The sequence below is a fragment of the Zalophus californianus genome, chromosome 15 (assembly GCF_009762305.2).
Source record: "Zalophus californianus isolate mZalCal1 chromosome 15, mZalCal1.pri.v2, whole genome shotgun sequence".
Lineage (NCBI taxonomy): Eukaryota > Metazoa > Chordata > Mammalia > Carnivora > Otariidae > Zalophus > Zalophus californianus.
Window position 1 is genome coordinate 37446097 of NC_045609.1, and position 23490 is coordinate 37469586.

Sequence of the window (23490 nt, forward strand, 5' to 3'; positions counted from 1 at the left end):
GGACTAATTATGTGCCAGGCATGGTCCCAGGCACCAGGGCACAGCAAAAAAACCAAGACAGTGAATGTTCTTGCACAAGGCTGTCACGGACCTTGCATTCTAATTGATAATATAACACAGATGATCATATTGCTCTTATAGCACTAATCATAAGTGTAAAAGAAACAAAGTTCAGGGAATTCATTCCAAATGGAAGAATGTGAAAGCTTCACATGGGAGGTGGAGCTAGGGCTGTTGCCTGAATGGGAAGAGGGATGCCAACCAGTGAGATGGGGCAGAAACTCACTCCTGACTCAGCAGGAGGCAACATTCAGCAGAGCAGAAGCAACTAGCAGCCTGGTGGACCCGGGCGGGGGGCGGGGGGGGGGGGGGTTGTTGCCCACCAGCAGCTGCCTACCCTCTCTGGCCAAATCACATTCTGTTTTTATGTTTTTGGTTTGGTTTGGTTTGGTTTGGTTTTAATTTCAATACACTGAAAATTCCTGATGTCAGGAAACAGAAACCAGTTGAAGGCTTTCACCACTGAGTATTCTTATCAAATGCAGAGGCCAGTCAACAGAAGGCTGGCTATTCACCTCACCTCAGCTGCTGTGGGTTTCTTCAAGCGAGGGAGTGGCCCTGGGGCCAGACGCTGTGCCATGTAGACGGCAACAGAAGGCCTCCTGAGACTGCAGCTGAGCCCTGAGAGAACCACCAAGTACTTGCAGACGAAAAGCCTTGTTGTGACCCCACACGCTGCCTGCCCTGGGAAAATGGTGACGACATATGTCACAACTTGTCACCCTCAAGTGGCATTCTAAAATTCTGGTTTCTTTCCACTCTTTAAAATAAAAAAAAAGCAAGAAAGCGTGAATTCAAAGGAAAGGAGGCTTTTAATCAGGGGACACTGCAGACCTAACATGTTCCCCTCAGTTGCTGCAGCCACGTAGGAAGGGGCGCCCAGAACAAATGGGTGAGGAGTGAAGAGCAGGCATGTCTGCCTAGTAATTCTTCTAGTCCCAGGAAAAGAAGGAAAACAAAACCATTACGTGGAATTGAGGAGAGGGGGATGGTCTCAGGCTCTAATGAGATTTCCCCAAGCGTCTCCTTTCCAAAACACGCCAGAAAAGTACAAGGCAAAGGCGCGGAGGGCTCAGAATGCCTGCCAGAACTTTTGGACTCAGAAGATTGAGCGGAACCACTGGCTCTATGATTTGGGGCTAGTTATTTAACTCCTCTGGGCCTCAGTTTCTTCTCTGGCAAAATGGGATTATTAATAATAATTCCCCTTTGGCAGAAAAATGGCGCCCCAAAACATTCATGGTAATCCTCAGAACCTGGGACTCTGGTAATTTACATAGCAAAAGGCAATCAAAGTAGCAAATTAAGGTTGCTCATCTGCTGACCTTAATATGGGGAGATTAGCTTGGATTATCCAGGTGGGACCCCAATGTAATCACAAGGGTCTTTAGAAGTAGAAGAGGGAGACCGGAGGGAAAGTCCAAGAAAGGCAGTGACAGACAGCAAGATCAGGGAGAAACAATACGAGGACCCACCCCGAGGCTGAAAGCAGGGGCCGGGGGCCAAGGAATGTGGGTGGCCTCGGAAGCTGAGAAAGGCAAGGAAACGGACCCTTCCTCCGAGCTTCCAGAAAGGAGCACAGCCCTGAACACACTTGCACCTTGGCCCAGAGAGACCTATGTGGATTTCTAACCTACACAAGCCTAAGAAATAAACTTGTGTTAAGGCACTCATTTGTTACTGCAACAAGAAGAAATGAATACATCCATCTTGCAGGGCTGGGGGGCTGATACCTGGCATGCGGAAGGGCGCTTTCTGATCTAGGACGGCATGATCATTGGTGGGCACCTGCCATCCTCCACACAGGGTAAGCTGGGCTCCTCTCCCCCGAGAAGTGCGCATGGCTCCCGGCTCCGTCCGTTGCACCCACCCTCGGCTGGGCTGGCATCTTGCAGAAGCCTCCTTACGTTCCTCCACCCACATGAGCTCTTTCTCCTGTGAACTCCCAAGGCCCTGACAGCCTGTACCTGGCAATTTGGGACTTAATTATACAGCGGGCAGTGTTACCTGCTGTTGCTGCATGTGTGTTTATTTGGGTTCCGAATCTAGATTCAAACCTCAGTCTCAAACAGGAACTATGTTTGTCCTTTTGGTGTTGTTATTGTTGTTTTTAAGGACCTCTACTTTTTTTTTTTTTTTTTTTTTACAGTCCTGTTTTTATCACCTTTTGACACAAAAAGGAACTGCCCGGCATATATTTATAAGCAGATATCCTCAATCATTTTAATTGTCCTGTGGCTGGGCACTACTCATTTTCCTATTTTTTAGGAGCGTTTTCTATTTTGTAGTACCGTTTGCCAAAGGCACTAAAGTCTATCAGGGGCTACAAGAGCAGGTAGGTTTACTGTTTACAGTTTTTCTACCCTGGGTGCAAGGTCTGGGGCTCCTTACCATCCCCTGACTTCATTAGCCAGAGAAGAGGGACAAGGCTGGAAATCATAGCAAGACTAGGAAAGAGGGTGGCCAGACATGCTCCCCTCATCTTAGTGCTGAGCACACAGTAAGCGCTCAATAAAAGCTAGTGAGATGAGTGGCCAGTAAGCGTGTCATTATTTTTTTCTCTACTCTCTTCTCTTAACCACACAAAATGACCCTCAACAAAAATCACATAAATCAAGACACAAAGGAGGCACAGCCTGTTGACCTACCTTGGGGATACAGTTCCCCAAAGGAGACAGACAGAAGAGTTCTCCCCAGAGCATGTTATTCTAGTCTCAAAATAAAATACATCTCTCATTTCAAGGTACATTTATTTTAGTTAGGTAGGATAAGGATTTTGTGAGAGAAACAAAAATGAATAAGCTGGTGTGTGGGAACAGGAATTAAAATTAGCAGCGATTTGCCGCCTGCCGACGTGGATGTCCTCACATCCCACTGCCTTATTTTTGGTTCTGTTCTGGTTTGTTTTCTTCCTCAGTACTTTAAAATATGATAGGTAGGTTAGAAAGACAAGTCCGGGATGATCATGAAGCTCGTCCTATGTACGTGGTACTTCACTGACTCTGCCTCACTGAATCCCCTCAACAACCCTATAAGGTGAGTACTATGATTACCCCCATTCATTGGACAGGTGGAAAACTGAGTTTAAGACAGGTAAAATGACCTTGCTCAAAGTGACCCACTGGCCAAGCCAAGCTGTGAATTGAGGTTGTAACCCAGAGCTTGGCTTGACCCACTCCACTCTATTGACCGCATGTGTGGAAGCCCCTAGTCTCTCCCTCTCTCTCAGGTCCAGCAGATCCGATCGCCAAGGTGCTAAGCTACCTTGGGAATCAGGAGACACCACACAAGCTCTCTGTGTCTCCTGGATCCTAGTGGCAACTCTAGAAACTGGAGGTGGACAAGGAGGAGTGGGAAGGAGAGGAGGAGGCATGAGGATGTGTGTTCTTAAATAAGATCTCTTCCCCTCCCTGCCAGCCTGAAGTGAAGCTCTCTGAGTAAGAAGAGATGGAGGGGTGCCAACAGAAATGAGCAAAACCAGCTCAGTCATCCCAACCCAGTCCTCAAACCCCCCAATCTTTTAAGGGTAAGGATGGAGGCAGAAGAGCAGCATGAATATGGACATAAAGTCAGACCAAATTGGAGGCAAATCACCCCTTCTGCCACTCCCAGGCTATGCGACCTTGGACAGGAATGAACGTCTCTGAGCCTGTTTCCTTATCTTCAAACTGGGGGAAAATAATTCCCAGCTCACAGGTTTGCTCTGAGAATTAAGTGAGTTCATGTGTATAAGGGGCTTATCAGAGCGCCCAGCACATAGTAGAACTGGAATTAGCTATTATTAGTAATATGCCGTCAGATGCACTAAGAGAATATATACAATAAAGTACATGAATACTATGCTATATAATATGCAACTATATATGATGATAAGAAATCAAGTGTGGTGGGTGTTATGCTCCAGAGAAGGTAAGGGTGGGGGTGGCGGCACTCATTCTGTTTTGTACCCGCATGGTTTCAGCTACGCAGGGCTCAGCAGGTGTGTGCGAGAGAAGAGAACTGACTGCAGCTTCCTCATCTTATACCAAACCTCTGCCAGTAAAGGCAGCACCTTTTCATTTTCCAGGAGGAGGGCAGCACTTCCTGAAATGCCCCCACTTAATGGGATTATTCCTTCTACTTTGTAAGCCATACCTCGTGGGAATGTTCATTTTATCTCTGGCAGCTCATCGGCACAATAATTGTTTCATGATGTAATAACCCGTGTATTAAATCAGACACAGGAGCCTCCTTGAAATATTATTATACTGAATTCTCTTCCGTAACAGGCAGCCCAGGGGTGGATCTCACCCAAGAGGCTTAGTACTAAAAAACCAAAAGTATTTCATTGAAGGTGCCTTCTCCTATACGAGGAGAAAGGTTATTTCCTGTTGTTATTTTTATTATTTCATAGTCCAAAATTTGTTGGTCTGTTTTCAGTTTCAACACACTTATGCTTCCTAATGTACTACATATTTGCTTATTTATTAGGTTTGTTTTTTTCCTGTTCTTCCCCCACTGCAATGTCACAGGGTAGGACGCTGCCTATTGCATTCACTGTTGTTTCTTTTTTTTTTTTTTAGTGGGGGGAGGGGCAGGGGGAGGGAGAATCTTAAGCAGGCTCCACACCCAGTGTGGAGCCCAAAGCAGGGCTCGATCCGAAGATCCTGAGATCATGACCGAAGCCAAAATCAAGAGTTGGATGCTCAACCGACTGAGCCACCCAGGCGACCCATTATTCGCTGTTGGTTCTTAATCATCCGGAAAAGTGCCTGGCACATAGTAGGTGCTTAATAAATATTGTTCAATTAATCAACAAATTGAAGCACGTTTTAGAGCATATTTTTTGAAGAGCAACCACAATTGATGTAAGAGTGTATCTCATTTTTCCTCCTTTTCCTTTTTCTTCTTTTCCTATTCACTCTAGTGGATTTTCACCAGACAAGAACACCAAACGCCAAAAATCAGGGTTAAATCATTCACAAAAAGACATGAGTTTTTAACATCCAAGTTCTCCTGACACACCCTTAGCTGGGGCGAGACCTGCTTGCTGCTCAGGAGGGGTGTCTCCACCACAGTCCTGAAGGGGTCTCCTCAATCATCTAGGACCATGAGGGACCAAGAGAGAATGGACCCTGACATAAAATTCCCATTCCTGAAATGTGAAGACAAGAAGGTATTTGAAGTCCAAACCTCCCATTTTTCAGAAGGGAAAACTGAGGGTCCAGAAAAGCAAAATGGTTGTTGTAGTGCACAGAGTAATTAGAACACAGGCGGGAAGAAAAGGCAGATTCCTTTCCTTCCTTCTTCCTTTCCTTCCTCCCTCCCTCTCTCTTGCTCTCTTCTTCCCTCTTCCCCTTTCTTTTTTCCTTGTCTGTCTGGAGTTTTTCAGGGTGTGTGCATGCACGCGGGTGTGTGTGCATGTCTGTATACTCTTCACAACAGGATGGTCTAGGACGAGCCCTGGTTAGCAGCCTATATGTAATTTTGCCTCAGAAATGTTGATGATTTGATTTCACTAACTTCCCAGTCCTACCCCACAACCTAGATCCCAAACTTCCCATGAACGATGCAAGAGTCTTAGAGGCATACTGGAAAAATCAAATCATCTAACCTAACCTTTATTTTACGGATGAAAAACAACAGGCTGAATGGAGGAAAGTGAGCTCCTCCGGTCACAAAGCCAGTTAACAACCCAGCTGAGGTAGCTGGGGCCCTCAGCACCAGGGCACATTCAGGTCACACTCAGAACACTTCTCAAGATTTGTGAGTGGCTCTGACAGTCCCATCATGCTGGCTGGAAAACCCAATCTAAGCAAGCATGTCTTAAATCAAGGATGAAAACTTTTCCACTGAGCAAGTGAATAGAATTCTAATGAGAAAACTCGTCGAAAATAGAATCTTTATGGCATACACACACACAGATACGCACTGATATGTGCATACATGATTACTGCATACATCATATAAAAAGGGTGCTTCTTTTTTTAAATACTTGATACTAGGCATATAATAAATTCACAGAGCTAGCAAGGACATCAAAAACATATTGCTAGGGGAAGCATATCTTGGCACAACATTTTTGAAAAATGAGCCATCAATATCTGTACAAACTAAAATATACGCATTCTTTGATCCAGCAATTCCTCTTCCAGGAACCTGGAACCATCTAGAGAAACAGAACTGTACAGATATGTGGATGAGGGTGTTTACTAAATCATCGTTCACAGTGCAAAAAGGAAACCATCAGGTGGTCCATCCTTAGGGTTATGGCCGGAGGAACCAAGCTGCAACAATTTGTAGAATTTTGTGTAACACTAATAAAACGAATTATTATAGAGCTGAAGGGACACCCATCATTTGTTAGTAAGAAAACCAAACTGCAGTGCAATGTGACGGACACACTCATTTTTACGAAGACCACCACCGCTCCAACATGTCTATGTGCATCCACGTTTGGGGCAAAGGGACATGAAGGAAAGATGGAAGTCTGTTAACACTGAGCATCCCAGGGAGAAGGCATGACTGCAAGGAACCCAGAAATAGTCCTCTGGGTCTTGCTTCAGCCTTCCTTTTCCCCTGTATACCCACAGTAGCAGGAACATTCTGAGAGAATTATTCAGTGCAACCAAGAGAAGCTCGAAGCTGCCTCTTTCTGTCCCTGGCTCCCGTGACCATCGTCCGAGCTAGTTATTTCTCCCAACAAAGTGTCCTGGTCCCGAGGCAGGAAGTGACCTGCTGAGCAGATACAGCAGGGGAGATGTGAACACAGCACCAGCAAAAGGTCATCCTTTAACACAGGAGGGGCCTCCATCTCCTTCACGGAGAAGGTGGCTCGCGATGCTTGATGCTCCCCTGCCCCACAGAGGAACTCATAACCATAAATAAACCAGGCAGGACCCACTCTGCTTAAAACTAAGAAGCAGACAGAAGTCAGTCTGGCAGGCAGGCCTTCTAGGGCACCTGAAGTAGCTACTTGGAAATCTGGCCTCGTCCCCATGGGCTTCTCTGTCCAGTCCTGACTGCAGGTTGAATGAAAATGACAGAACCACGGAGGCAGAGGTCCTGACTGGGAGAGTGTGACCGCTAGGTTTCAACTATGATAAAACTGCCTTCCCTGAAGCCCTAACTAGGCAGCACGGCCTCCTGGCTGAGTGCTCCAAAGAGAACTGTCACCACCAGCTCCCAAAACTCCAGGAGCTGTGCACACGAATACACAAAACTTTCTTTCTGTGGGGACAGTGCAGGCCTCTGATCCACCACAGCTTGGGAACCAGTGGGAAGAAAGGAAGAGAGGTCGACTTACCAAGCCAACTTCTGTTTAAGTACACAGACACAAACACTGGGGGGACCGTGAAGAAATCTACCACGGAGTTCACTTCCAGCCAGAACCACAGCTTATCGTTGGCTGCAATAAACTGGGGAGAGAGGAAAGGAGAAAAACATGAGAGGCACGATGCTGGCATTCGAAGTATATGCTTTTGCCAAAGGCTATGTTTTGGTTTTTCACAGGGGCCTGGAGGGAGATGTTATGTCCTTCTCATATCTACACCAATCACAGGCTATTTCTGTCTTAGAATTCGGTTATACAGTCTCTTGTAGAGAATGACTGTAGCCTATGTTAACCTTGGAGAAATATCAGGCAATCTGTTTTCCTGTGGTTTTCAATCGCATCATAGGAAAGTTTGAGTGGTCTCACTTTCATTAGACTCTAACGGAAATACAACCTAAGTAAAGCATAGATGTACGCATCCATGCACATGCACATGTACACACAATCTCTGTAATACACATTCTGTACAGCGCCCCTCATAGAGAGGCTCTACTACAAATCCTCCAAGCCCCCAAATTCTACCAACTACCGCCTCGATTCAAGCCTCCCAACTGTTCTCTCAGGATTCAACTGAGTGAGCCCCGATAAACATAATTTTAAGAGAAGTTTTTTTTCTCCATTTAAGACAACAATGCATTTGCATTTAGAGAGATGAGAAACAGTCGGCCAGTGGAAGTATAATAGTTACTTCAATCCCTGTTCGCCTCCTTGGAACAAGATTTTAACAGGCACTTCTGAAAATGCGAAGTTAAGGAAAGGACTCTCTCAGAGACTGAAAATCAGATTATGGGTCTGTTGTCCCCCCTGGAAACACTGGGCTTCATCTCTGCAAGAGCAGATGCTCGTGGGGCATGGCCCCTGGGTACAAGTGGCCCCATGATGATACTGAGTTGTGGGGATCAGACTTACCCGCAGGCCAAAGTAGAGAAGGAAGAACACGTTGAAAGCCATGTCGATCTGTAATGTGAAATCTTTGTAGAAATTCTGGCAGGACTCTATTGGGCTATTAGACAGGAAGAAGAAAAAAGCAAGAGGTAAATGAAAAGCATCATCACGTCTTGCACATACCGTGTGGTATTGGTGCTTGGGGTAGAGGACAAAATGAATCTTCATTGACTAAAACATTTGGTCTTTCTACCCTCTGTGATGATCAAGCAAGCATGGCCAAGGGGTCTTTCCATTCAACCATTCAGTCTTTTGTTCTTTTATTTGTTTTTGTAATTATATATTTATATATATATATATATTATTTTTATATCATTCAACAGTTGAGCTAAGAATCTAAAAAGGATCATGCAGATACCTTGGAGGAAGGACAAGCAGGAGAGACCATCAAATTCCTTAATTTCACATTAACCCTTAAAGAACTGACTTCTTTCTTTTAGAGGACATATACCAAAGCTCAAAATAGTCCCTCACACCCTCCAGCACATTAGAAGTAGAGCCCATTTTCAGTTAAACTCAGTGGCTGTGCTTGAGACCTCTCGAAAGCCATCGGTTGATGAATAATAAAGGACCCAGGAGCATCTCAGGAAAGCTGTGGAGAAGAGGATCCTGGTTGATGTTCTGGCTAGACTAAGTACGGACTTGATGTATAGCACTCTGATCTGGAGAAAGAAACATTGCCCAGCTGGTAAAGTTCAAGACCATTAAACCAAAATGTTGAAGCAGTACTCTAAGGGTTAATTTTTTTTTTTTTTTGGCATGCAAGTTAATTGGCTTTGTGTGTGTCAAGCAGCCAGTGCGAACCCCCAGCACACTCTACTTTGTTCAAGAGTAGACAGTTTTTTAAAAGGGTACTACTATACAAACTGGTACATGGCTTCCATGGGCTTTCCCGCGTCAGACTGATCAGAGGATCAGTGTGTGAAAAGTCCCAAGTTTGGGGCTGGGTGGGAAGCAGGAAAGCCTCATAAGCATCTCAAAGCTGTGAATGAAAATTCAGAGTAGACTGTTATCAGTAAGCAAATGGTAACACTCAGGCCAGAAACATAAAGAGGATGAGGTGGGGAAAGGGGAGGGAGTATGGGGAGAAGCAAAATATTTTCCCTGGATGGAAAGCAACGTGGACCAACGTGGCCAGGAGAGGGCTAGCTTGAGAAGTGCAGGATGGAGGATTTCCGAGTACCACCACTTTGGAAATCGCTATACACAATACCAGTTAGTATAGTTGTACTTCCGCGAGGACAATGCTTGGTTGTTCAACAGGCAGGAATCTGTGCAGTATGGGAATGCAGGGCCCACATAGAGGCATGGTGGGTCGGTCTATGGGACTCTCCAATCATATTACATGCACTGATTTATCCATTCTTCATCTCTATTACAAGTCAAACATGCCCTTTGTCATCTCCTAAATCACAAATAGGTGGGAAAACCTCCAGACAAGCATTCGGGGCGGCGGGGGGGGGGGGGGGGGGGGGGGGGGGGGGGGGGCTATCTACATTTGCATTTACCAACTAAGCAGACTAAAAGAAACGCAAATGCTGAAAAACATTTCTTTTATAAAGGAAATGACAACTCCTAGGTTTTCGATAAGGTGGGGAAGTGGGAGGGAAGACAGCATGGAATTTGCTTAGTCCAATGCTGGAAGGAGTGAGGAGCACAAAAGCTAACCACTGCTCTTTACCTCCTCCCCTACTTGGGTTTTAATTTAAATGAAAAAAGGAAAATCCAGTCCTAGAGTTAATAAGAGCCACTTCTGCAATCCCCAAGCCAGGATGGTGTTTTGTTTCATGTCAAAAACAAGACCCACAAGGTCCACAGGTGTCAGAGTTCTTAGCTTCTCTAGTCACAGTGAAAAGAAGTACATGAACTAGGTTGACCAGAAATCCACTATAGATTCCAAGGGAAGAGACAGTGCATCTCTCTGCTACATAAGCCACTGGTATGATGTGCTACTGATGAATGAATGGGTGTGTGTGTGTGTGTGTGTGTGTGTGTAAGAGAGTGATCAAGAGAGTGAGGATGGGAAGCTCTGTTGGTAAATGCTGCACTCATGTTTTTACTTGTACCAGTAGTGACTTAACTGTGCATTTAAATTCATATTCATCAGGATTGAGAGTCATAGGCAAAGGGACAGAGAGAAAGTCTTGGTTCCCAAGTCTACTATGGAAAACCCACTATCACTTCACCAACGTCAAACAATAACCTTACTATTGCCCACACAATATATTTGGATGTCCTGTGAATTTCCTAGCTCCCATTAATTCCATGGCCTTTGTGGTAAATTTTGTAGTAAACTTAAAATGTATCTAATAGGTAAAACATTTGCTAGGCTGTGGAAGGGAATGGGATAGTGGGGGAAAAGATGTTAGCTCAATGCCATTGAGGATATTTTGGTTCAGCATAAATGGTCTTTTCCTCCATATGTTCAAAAGAGCATAAGGAATCAGACTGTAGCAACTTCTTCCCGTTGATCCCTTCCTTCCTTGTAATTCCTGCTGTTCCCTCCTCTATTGCCCATATGCAAAGGCAGCAATGAGAGGGCTTTCTGCTAAAGGACACTGTGTTGAAAACACACCTCAACAGCATCCCTGATTTACAGAGAACAGAGCTGAAACGATATCAGACCTTTTCCTTAATACTCTTCCAAAAATTTTGAACTGATTCAACCACTGTTTCATAGTATTCCTTGAGTCCTAGACTTTAGGCTGAAAAAAGAAAAGGAGTACACTATGCTGTTGGTGCTAGCAGCTTGTCCTCTGGCTGAAGCTTGCCAATGATATGAATACGCTCTGTTAAGATCTAAGAGATGAAGAGAAGCAGAAAACTCTGGGATAAAAGAGGCCCAGCCTCTGTGACCCAGGTAGGACCAGAGTGATGGGGAAATCTGTTTTCTATCCCTTCTAGCTCTTTTCTGCTTGCCACGAGAGTCCAAGGAGAAATGTCCTGCCTAGTTTTCTCAAGTGGCAATAGAACTGTTTATCAGGATCCCCTCTGAGATAAATCTTCTGAGTGCCTGCAGTCCACAAACTCACACAATCAGAGACCACAGAGTGGAGATTCTAAAGCCCCATCATTTCATTCCCTAAATGGAAACAACCCACAGAGAAGTTCACTGATCTTATAAAAAGAAAATATATAATTTAACAATAAAAGGGCTGGCCATATCAGCCAGGATTTATTTTCCTCCCAAAGAGATTGTTATCTTAATGATTAATGCTCATTGTAGGGTAAAAAATGAAATACAAACTGCTTCTCTTTCTCATGTACAATAAGAGAGTTCCTTGTTTAGATACACAGAAGTTTCAAGAGCTAGAAAAGAAATCACTTTTTTTTTTATCACCAAAGAAAGTGACTCCAAAGTACACACTTAAATTTGGATTGCCGTTCTTACAAGGCATGCCCACATCCGAATAGGCTGTATGTGGATATATGTTGCCAATAGAAAAAAAAAGGGGGAGTTTTAAGAACTGAAATAGGGATACTGGTTCTGATCCTGGTAGTAGTAAATGGACTTTCCCTGAATTATTCCTGGTTAAACTAATGACTTACCAATTAGAGGACACAAGATAATTGGTAAGCTGATGGACTCCTCATTCTTAGACTCCCACAGCCCATGGGTCAAATGTGATACTAAAACCTTAGGCAAGTTTAGTGTTTTCACCAGGACTCTAGGATTGGGACACCTTCAAAAGAACCTCAATAAAGAGCTGCTTGTGGTTTAAATATTCAGTGTAGGAGAGTCGTCTTATTTCCTCTTGACCATCCAATAAGCGTATCTTTAGTATTTAGACGTCTATAGAGGAAAAGGAGACGCACTCAGAATGGCAAATATATCTCTTCCTTCATCTATTTAACAATATAATATCCAATGAAGACCCCTGAGTGGGAAGATCCAATAGTCCTTCCTGAAACTGACTTAAGACCTTGTCTTTCCAAAGCACAGGGCAAACAATGGCTAGCCAGGTTTTCTTTCAAGGGGCAGGGACTAAGGACAAAAAAACTCACTTCCAGCAGGTGTTCCTCTGGATATCTGCATCATCACCAAGAGGGTAGTAATTGCCCTCTCTTCTCAGCCTCTAAACTCCCCTGGTGTTTTCTGAAGTCTGTTTTCCTAACTCCCTGAGTCTGGCTGCTCAACCTAGTAGAGATATTTCTCCAGGACAGTGGTTCTCAAACTTTAGCATCTACCTGGAAGGCTTATTAAAATATTGACAGGTCGCTTCCAGAGTTTCTGATTTAGTAGGGCTGGGGTGGGGCCCTGGGAATTTACATTTCTAACAGCTTCCCAGATACTGCTGCTTGTCTGGGGACCAAACTTTGAGAACCACTGTTACAGAAGCACTTTCTTGCAACTACACACTAATTACAGGTGTTGCTTCTCAAGAAGATTCCCATTCAGACCTGAGCAGAGATGATTAAACGTTTGAGCCCACCCCCCAGATAACCAGCTGCATACCACTTAACTAATTGCTGAGATCAAGAGGTTGAACAGATATTTTCACTTTCAGGTGGGAACAAGGGGGAAAAAATTAAGACGATACAGAGAAGTAATTACAGCACCACTATGTGAGCTTCGCCACCGAGATTCTAATTAACAGAGTGCCTGAGGAGCACATCTTTAGTTTAAGATTAAAAGGAAAAATGAAGTATAGATGGGGAGAGGTTACGGAGACCATCATTTATGAGACAACAAAATGTTAAGCAGTCTAGGGACATCAACAGCAGCAGCAAATATCTGAGATGATTTAATAAATAACCACATGAGAGGGAAGGGACTAACTGAGGAACAAAATAGCACTTTGTGAAATAATTTCTAACATCTGAATTCTCCTCGCTCTTGTGGCTAGTCCCTTTTTAAATTGGATGGAGCCTTCTCAATTCCCACCAGGATTATGGACCACCAGAGAGCACCACAGACATGAATCAATACAATAAGTTTAATGATTCCAGACTCTTCTCCTAGTCTCACCTCTGCAATGTTGCCAGATTAATTTAATTAAAAGATGTCATTCATCTACCATCATGGCTCCCTCCTGCCTCATACATCAGCTCTAACCCTGACTGTGATGAACCTCTGAAACGCAGCCTCACTACATGTCCCATTTTATTTTCTACCATCTGCTCCACACCAAGCCCTTTGCTACTATGAGCTGCTACCTTCCTTATTTCATGAATGTGACCCACATCTTCCTAATTCTAAATCTATGCTTTTGCTGTGAGCTCTTCAAATGCTCCTCCGTCTTTGTGTTCAAACCTTAGGCAACCCTCAAAGCCAACAGAAAGGCACAGCTCAGTAAATTACTCATGGCCTCACTGACCTCTCCCATCTCTGAATTCCTATAGCATTAGGAGCAAGGCATTCTAAACTGTCTTATAATGTTGATTCTCATCTAATCCAATATAATACCTGGCATTGTATAGAGCCTGCACACACTATTGCATTTGGTCCTTACAACTTGGCAAAATAAAGTAGACAGTTCGTTATAATCCTCATTTTGCAGACTTCTGAGAAGTAGAGGCTCAGAAACCTATGCAAGATCATGTAGCTAAGTGGAAGGGTTGGGACAGAGACCCAATATCCTTTCTGCCATACCACCTTACTTCTCCAGAAGAACTGCAACATCCTTGGAGAGGTAAAACAAACAAACAAACAAAACCACGTAAGATGTAGCATCTACTATCTACAGACCCTGGCATGGATCTTTTTCAAAAACAATGAGGGTTGACTGATTTACAGAGGAGGTGAAACTGCCCCAGAAAAATTTAATGCTTGTTGAATGGTCTGGGAAAATTCAGGGGAAGCTGACCTGTCCAACTTGTATCTAACCCTGCTCTGTAAAGACAGTCCTATGGGACATTACTAATCCCCAGGAGTGCTTCTGGGGCCCCCGAGGGAGTAGTGGTATCATGGAGCCTGACCCTATCTTCTGAGGGTAAGTTCCTCTGCTTGTGAAGAAATAACTCCTAGTTATCCATCTGCTTAAAGATGGATAACCCTCAAGATGTCCTAATTTTCTCTTATCCTCTCTTTTTCTAAAAGAACAAGAATGGATGTAGTAATGGATGATGTTTAGATACTGAGAACACTTCTAATTATGGAACAGACAGTAAAGTTTTGCATCCCATTCCATTCAACTGAAGTAAGAAAAATGATAACATCATATAGTCGTGGATACTACAGAACCTATCTGCAACCGAGAGGGAGGAAATCTAAATAAGTGGATGTTTTTCTAATAATGTCTAGATATACTGGATAAGCAAAGTGCCTGCAAAATAGAAATAAAAGCACCTAGCTGATCAGAATATTATGAGAGCAAAATATTTTTAAAGGGAGGCAATTATTTGCAATATACTCCAAATTATTGGTATTATTATTATTCATATAATTTTAGGTCTCAGAAAAATACCTTCTAAGTTAATAGTAATAGTGGATTTAGTGCAAATGACAAGATAGTAATTAATCACTGAGAAAATAATAATCTTTATATAGAACGTTGTCTTCTAACCTAGACAGCACCCCAGGTCTCGAATGGGTCCAAGTTGAAAGCTTTCTAACCTTTAGCTTTCATTAGTACCCCCATTTTAACTACCTTGTCAGAGTTATGTCCTTAAGAACTTGTCTTTCCAATGTTGGTGCTTTTAGTGTTTACACTGAGTGGAGCATATATTCAATAACTTGTGTAGGTTTTTTCTCTTTTATCAAACAGAAACCAGCTTCTCCTTGTTGACCATCATCTTGACTTTATCCCAGAACACCTGAGTAGGTATCTTCTAAGATGTTATTATTGTTGATGGGGGAGTTTGCGTTCAGTCATTAATCAATACTAATGACAATGACCTCAAAAGGAGCCTTTCTAAATCTTAAAACACTTGTTTTAGACCTTGCAATGGTTCTAATGTGAATAGAAAACATTTTTGTTACTTGACCCCAAGCCAGTTAGTTAAATGGCTTTGTTGGGAAATCTTCAGTTATGGGTTTGTATCAACAGGTCTATTAATCTTTCTGACAACATCAGGCTTCCAATTACGTCTCCACTCAATTGAGGAGATGTGAGCCAATAGCCACAAATATTTGCCTCATTAGGGTCATGTTGAAATGAACTGGAACAAATGAAAAGGTGGTATATAAACCCTTACTGCTCTGGGATCCCATGTGCTCTGTCTTCTTGAGCTCTGTTATGGAGAATACTGGAAGAATGCTAGCAGTAGACTTCAGAGCAGTTGTATGGCTCAGGGTATCTACCTGAATAATTGGTCCTAACAATTAAGCATTCTTCAAGGAGACAAACAAAATTACATAGATTGCCGATGAAGAGAAAAAAAATACGTCAGTTCCTTACACACTGGATTTCTCAGTGAAACACACCGATAATCTGTTTTCATGAAACTCAGATGGTGAAATCTCTGTCACTTTCTGATGGAGTTCCTCTGAATTTTCTCAAAAGATTTCAAGATGCTATCCGAGCTTAGGGTCTCCTTCTCATCTTCATTCTGTATGTTTTTATCCATTTAAGCACCCAAATAAGTAAATCAAAAGCAAAATGTGGGCATCACGGGACATTACTAATCCCCAGAAGTGCTTCCAGGGCCCCTGAGGGGTAGTGGCATCATGGAATCTGACCCCGTCTGCTGAGGGTAAGTTCCTCTGCTTGTTGAGAAATAACTCCTAGTTATTCGTCTGCTTAAAGATGGATGACCCACAAGATGCCCCAATTTTCTCTGATGGAGTTGAGAAGTTAACCTCAAGCATGGATAGCAGTTAGGTAGTTTTGGAATTCAGTGGAAGAGTTAAAATTCCAGCTCTATCGTTATGAGCTGTATAATCGTAGACAAATAATCTGAACTCCACAGCTTGATTTTCTCATCTGTAAACTGGAGATAAGGATAAAAACCTCAAAGGCTGTTGCAAGAATGAAATCAGATAATGCATAAAGACTAAGTGCTGAACAGGTGATAGTTATTTTTAAAACTAAAGTAATAACAATAGTGATAAATAAGGACTGTCTGTAGAAAAATGCCAAAAAAAGGCAATCATCCAAATGAACAAAAACTGATAGAATCAATTATTTCACACTTAATTTTCCATTTGTACCTGCTTTACTGCTTCCTTATCGGATGCTGTAATAGAATTCAAATGCCCAATAGGTTGTGCAGTGAGCTAACATCTGGTGTCATTCCATATATTAGAGCATTTCATTTGGGTAATATTAAAGAAGGAACACCAGGGAAATTATATTTCCATAAAGGCAGCCACATAGTCTCATAAATATTAAATAATTAACCAAGATTTCCTGACAGAGAAAGCCATGAGTCACTTTAATGAGTGGCCACAGGAGGTTGTGTATTCTTTTCCCGGGTCTTTAGCAGAAGAGAGAGTTTCATTTGCCTGGTTGGCTTACCATGAATCTGGAGGAGAGGCAGGGGGAGGAACCAGTCATATGTCTTCTAAATATCTCTTCCAATTCTACGTCCGTAAGATCATGTATTTCCTTCACTGTTGGACTCTTGGAATGATGTCCAAGACAACCTACCCACTAATGCTTGTTTTCTCCAATTTGTCTACAGACTACAATTATTTCAATCACAGTTGTTACCAGACTGGAATTAGTGTTCATATTTGCCAGCAACTTTTATGTAATAAATCAGAGTTAAGCTACTACATGAAACAGAGTCTTGCCAAATGAGTGCTGCTTTGGTTCTCACTGAACTGTCTAAGAACCCATGACCGATTGCTTCTTACTCTTATTTCCCTACCTCCACTGACTCCAGCCATCTCTTCTTCTGTAAACTCTTGTTTACCTAGTAGAGGGATGTGATGAAGTAGAAAATTCAAATACACACACACACAAATACTACAAAACAGACTGAGAATTCTTCAAGGGCAGGGTCAGTGAGCATGTACAATTGTGAGTGGTACATGTGGGTGGGGACACATGCGCACACACGGCACATACCCACAGCCTTCCAGCACAAGTGTATGCTCTCTATCCAACCCCAACCTCACTCTGGGACCATCCACAAAATAGGATCGCTTGGGTGAAGTGATTAGAAAGGGGGAGAAGAGGGAAGAGAGAAGAAGTTCCAGGTCTGAATGAAGAGCAGGGAACCCAGACACATTGCCTGGCAATGGGGGGAGGGGGGCTGGGGAGGGGGGTTTGCAGCAGCTCTGTCCCCTGGAGCCAAACTACTCTCATGCCTACAAAAATGTAGACCTGAAGAACAAGAAAAGAGGATTCATCCTAACACTACTGGATATTAAATGTTGCCATACATGGGCCGAGAGGCCCATAGACAATCATCTCTTGCCCGTAATAACCGCTAGTCAGCTCCTAGGCACTGGGGGGCAATTGTCTGGTGTCACCATTTCTTAAGGAGGGAGCAACCATGAGGAAGCAGCCTAAGGGCACAGTTTCAAGGCACTTTGGACTCAAGGCTTCCCAAATAAACTATGAAGGTCTCATAATTGCATAGAGAATGGTAGGGGCTCCTAAGTTGAGCATGTGGGTTGGGATTCCCACAGTGTAACAGTCTTCCAAATCCCTGTGGGATCTCTTTGAGCTGTTATTGGGCACAGACTTCAAAATTCTGTTTGAGCCCTCTTGTCCTGATGTTTAGCTTGGATTCTTCTGGGTATTCCCTGGTCATCCTACTAGTCTCCTCCTTAGCTTATGCCCTATGCTCCCACCCCCATCCACCTCCCTGGCTTTAATGTAATCCTGACACACCTGAACAGCCTGACCTTGGCAATGCCCCCTTGCTATGGGTCTACCTGCAAGGATTTAAAGTGGGAAAGCCAAAAACTCCCGAATCTACACAGCCAGGCCCAGCCTGCTCTGGGTCCCAGACTGATAGCCTAATCAGATGGGGGTAATGAGGATGCAGGAGACAGATCCTTTTCCTGTTCCCTTCATGGAACTCCAATTTCCTGCCAGCAGCCAAAGAGACCTAGATCTGTTACAGTTTCAATCCTGCTATCTGTCAGCCACATCGGGACCCAAGCAGAATAGCACAAATCTCCTCGGTGGTCTCATCTGAAGAACTTCAATGACAAAGAGCGCCCATGCTGGAGACCTGCCTGGTACCGACTTGGGGAGGCTCGAGAGCATTAGGGAAAAAATAATTATGTAAGGAAATAGATTCCATCTGCTTTGCTTCGCTTTGAAGCATAGAAAACACTGTCACATAACATACATACTCACCACCAGGGCAATTGGCATTTGTTACAAGCTACACATGAATTTATATGTGATGCTAAAGGATAATTATGATAGTTTTGTTTCTGATATCCTGAGGTTGGTTTTTTCTTTTTGGTTGAGAACTTTTTTAAGAAGACACTGAGAAAGACCTGGCACACGTTCTTCTGACATCTGGCGTAGAAAACAATTATACCTTTATATTACACAAGAAAATAAAATAGCCGTGTCTTAGCTCTGTCTTTGGCTGACAGCTGAGGCGTGGAACTTTTGTAAGTATTCCTATTTAGGAGTTTTGTTGGGAGCCCAGCAGCCTCACAGCCAAAAAGGAGAGTCTGAGATGTTGATGATTAGAAGTCATGAGTCTGCTGAGTCCAAAGCAGGAGTCACGCCTTAGGAATGTCATAAAGTGACCTGGGCAGTGGGGACCAACATTACCACGGAAAATCAGATGTGACAAGTTACCTTCATAGTTTATTTGGGAAGCCTTGAGTCCAAAGTGCCTTGAAACTGTGCCCTTAGGCTGCTTCCTCATGGTTGCTCCCTCCTTAAGAAATGGTGACACCAGACAATTGCCCCCCAGTGCCTAGGAGCTGACTAGCGGTTATTACGGGCAAGAGATGATTGTCTATGGGCCTCTCGGCCCATGTATGGCAACATTTAATATCCAGTAGTGTTAGGATGAATCCTCTTTTCTTGTTCTTCAGGTCTACATTTTTGTAGGCATGAGAGTAGTTTGGCTCCAGGGGACAGAGCTGCTGCAAACCCCCCTCCCCAGCCCCCCTCCCCCCATTGCCAGGCAATGTGTCATCATTAACACAGAAAATGGTAATGGCTTGTTAAGCCCTATGATTATAACAATCATATCTTCACGTATACACACTTCTAATTTTCTCTTTAACTACTTCATGGAAATAACTTCTTACCTCCAGGAACATTTCTTTTCCTTCACTTTTTCTTTCCCATTTGCTTCTGGTTAGCATTGGAAATCACTTATTATCAAAACTGTCCTGCTCGTACCTCAGAAATAATAGCTCCTTCCACCATATTAATGGTGTCCACTTGACTTCTGGATCCATTCAGAAAGTAATATCATGAAATGTGTGCTCATCGGGGTAAAGTTTCTTTTTCCTTGCTTCTTTCTGCAGTTCCCCTTTTTAATTCTATTGCCAGATCTTTGATTTTCTCTAGAGTCATTTTCCCCCCTCACTGTAAAAATAAAAGGTCTGTGAGGGACCCAGGATGCCCCTAGGAAGCTGACTTCTTATGATTCTCTCTTTTGTCTCCATAAATGGATCCATTTAACCCCTCTCTGTGTTGGGTTTCAGAAATCCTTTTATTTTATCTGGAAGCACTGTGTTTTTCTGAGAAAAAGGAGTGGGTCCCTTTACTGAAGAACCCCAAAGAGGAGAATCAGTTGTTTCCTTCGTCAAACCCCCAGATGAAGGAAAGCTCTGGTAAAGTGAGAGCATGTCATCATGCTGGTCAGGATCACCTGCTCTGCATAGGTCTACGATTCCATCTAAGCTCCTTTCAAAAAGGGAAATGCTTCCATTCAAAGGGCCTTTGTACTGGTAACCAAAAGAATATGTTATGAAATTCTAAGCAAAGTCTATTTCTATAGGGCGAATAGGATATGTTTCACATTATAAGGGAAAAAACATTGTGGAAAGAGCTTCAATCTACTAAATCCCCTGGATATGAGGAACTCAGGATTCATGAGGAAAAATAAAACACAAGATATGAAGCTTCCAATTTTGTGTCATTATGACTGCTTAGTGCAGAGTTTTAATCTAAGAGGCTCTAGCAAGCTGGTTCCACCAAGAATCCTCTAGGAATTCTTATTCCTGTCATAGGATTATCAGAGTTTGGTAATGTCCACCTGTCATCGTTCTCAAATGACGGCCAAGGTATGTATAAAATGTAAAGCATCTATTTATGGGAAATAACAAAAAAATCCAGTTCAAAAAAAGAGCCTAACAATTATTTTTGTAACAGTTTATTCTGAGAATAAAACAGAGGGAAAAAAAAGAGCAGGAAAAAAATGTTAAAAAAAAAAAAAGAAAAGCAGTTTTAAAAGGAGTCATTAGACACCCCTAAGGCAAAAATATATCTCAATGAGAGAAAATAATCACGATTACTAATCAGTAATATTGAATGCAATGCCAACATGTTTTGATGAATATGGTATTCCTTTATTGTACGACCATTTGACATCTTTTAAAGTTGAATTGGCACTCCTCTGTTTGCACAATAAACTAAGACAAAGGCCAATGATTGTATTTTTCAGGACAGTTAGCCTAAGAGATTTTTTTTTAATATACACATTTAGATATTTATTAATCTCCTTAGCTCTAAACAAAACCAAACTAGGTAACAGTGTTCAGAAAGAGGTGCTAAGGCACCATAACTTGTCATTTGGAGCACATCCCCGCAGAGTTGGGAATTTGCAGGACTGATTGTCAGGTAAGTGGTTACTTGGAAAACTGACCCTTGCTTCTAAATTCCATGTTGTTAGCCTTTGCTCAGCATACATCTAAAAACAGGAGATTTATTTTTCTCTTTCCCATTGTTTTAGTCTTGCGTTTTCAAGGGACAGGGTGGCCTTCGCGGCATCACAGCAAATTGGGGGCCCACGAAGATGTCCAAAGAAAACCCTAAATCCCAGCACTTCAGGGTATTCTAACACTTACTGCTTCAATCCCACACATGCGCCCAGTGCTCATTACATTCAGGTCCGGGCCTGGGGGGAAAGCTCGCAGCATGCACGGGCAGTGCAGGAAAAGGATCTGGTTAACCTGGAGGCAACCACCGAAAGGGTGAGCTTGCAGCATGCAATGAAAACCACAGCTTGGCCTTAGCTGCCATGCAGAAAAGACCTACATCAAAGAGTCTGCAGTGCGGCTCCTGGGTAAGAGTCGATATGAGAGAGGTGAGTTACTTCAGCAATGAAAGACACGGGCAGAAAAATGTTCCAACCACTCTAAACAGAACGCTGTACAGAGCCCTGGCATTACACGCAAGAAGAGGCAGCGTAGGGGATGGGGAGGGGAGAGACAGAGGAGGGAAGGCGAGGACAGAACTGGTCATCACGTTGATGGGATGGCTTCCCTGGCCATCCTTTCGAATGCACGTCTTGTTAGAATGTATGTTGCTTCAACAAATAACCTCATTAGAGTCTTTAACATCAACCATAATTTTTTAAGATGTTTTGAAAATTCAGGAGAAGCAAGGCATCAGTTACATAAAGACACACACCGTGATTTCTTGTGGTTACAGTCGTTATACAAGCAGAGCTGAGGCGGTCAGATAAATAAGAGACAGTTAAGTGCCAACATCCTTAACACTTTGGTTACAGAACTCATGGTAACTCCCGACGTGTAACATGGCAGTGAAGCCATCCCACACGGTCGTGAAAGCTCGGGGCAGCGCAGAGTAGGTAACTCTATGCAACTACCACCCCAGCAAGGAACTTATGACCCTGAATTTAAACCCACTCCCAAGGGGCGCCATCTTTTCTTCATCCCAGCATGCAATGGCAGGTCAGAAGTGAGCTCATCCACATATACCTTGACCATTCCACAAAACCTGAGTTACAGGTGAGACTCCCGGAAAGTGTTTTTATCAAAATTGACTGATCGGGGGAAAAAAAAAAGTTTTTCCTAAAGGAATAAAAATACTACAGATTCAATAGGAGCCCATCAAGTGCCCCTCTGATGTCAAGGCCACATGGGGTCTCTGAGAACTGCCCTCTTGTGAACCGACTGCTTCACATCTGTTTTCTTTTCTCCTCCCCCTTTGCCTCTTGTGATCTCTGACACACTGAACACAATGCAAAGGATGGCGTGATCTAGCCCTAACTCACAATTTCTCCCTCCTGGCTCTGATTGGAGGAAGGGGCACTCCTCTTAAAATGGGCTCCTGGAGCTCAGCCTTCCCCCCCTGCAGGTGCGATCACAGCCCTGAGGGGGGACACAGGCTCCGTGTGAAGAAGCAGCGTGCTATCTCAGCCTCACATGCTCTCTGAGAGCTGACCATCCACCAAGACTCGGGTGCTGCTGCGACATGTGGCTAGATGCGTGTAACAAAGGAGCCGCTCCCTGTCCCAGCCTCCACACACCTCAAAATACAGCTGCTTCCACTTGGTCACAACTCATTCCTTCTGATTAGAAACCTAAAGGCTTAAGTTGAATGACATGTTTTCAAAGAGATTATAGTTTGGAACAAAACTGTAACAGTCTGTACATTGATTCAACAAATTTCTCTGAGGTTGTTTTGAGACAGGCACTATGCTAGTTTGGGGGACATAAAATTCAATCAAACATGGTTCCTATTCTTTGGTCATTTTCCATTTAGTAGAGGAGTCTACCCAGATTTTAATTTCTGGAAGCATATATGCAACAGTGCCTTGCTTCCAAATTCTACCATAGGACCTCAGCCATGTTACTTAATCTCTCTGGACCTCGGACTCCTCATGTATAAAATGCAAAGAATACCCACCTCTTCAGATTGTTGAGAGGAATAAATGAGTTAGTAAATGTTGTTTTTTTAGTGGCTGGCACATGGACAATGCTGTGTCATTTTAGCTATTACGATCATTAGTAGCCAAATACAGATAAGAAACTGGGATAAGATACAAAGGGCTCCGAAAAAGGTGGCCTCTGCTTAACTTTTGAGGTAGGTTATGAGTGATGAGTAAAATCAGTCAGGGACAGAGGCAGGATAAGGTACTGAAGCAGAGGGATAAGTGTGGGCAGAAACCTGGAGGCACCAGCGTGCACAGTGCACTCTGGGAATGGAGGGAGGGGGCGCCATCTGACTGGAGCCTAAGTAGATTGTAGGATCGACAAGAAATGGGGTCGGACGGAGACTGTGAGGCATCTGTGCACCTCGGTGGCAGCATGTCTAGTCTTTTTTTTTTTTTTTAAAGATTTAATTTATTTATTTGACAGAGAGAGACACAGCAAGAGAGGGAACACA

The 23490-nt window shown here is 43.3% G+C and overlaps 1 protein-coding gene across 26 annotated transcripts in view; it reads right to left on the reverse strand.

Moving 5' to 3' along the window:
* The window catches only part of KCNMA1 (potassium calcium-activated channel subfamily M alpha 1), a 746603-nt gene that overhangs the window by 289226 nt on the left and 433887 nt on the right, over positions 1–23490 (reverse strand). For all 26 annotated transcript variants that reach the window (XM_027596063.1, XM_027596088.1, XM_027596077.1 and 23 more), the window contains exons 4-5: positions 8282–8375; positions 7346–7457 (exon numbers count right to left, since the gene is read on the reverse strand). In XM_027596063.1, the coding sequence (XP_027451864.1) occupies positions 7346–7457; positions 8282–8375 (206 nt within the window). The remainder of the gene's footprint in view (positions 1–7345; positions 7458–8281; positions 8376–23490) is intronic.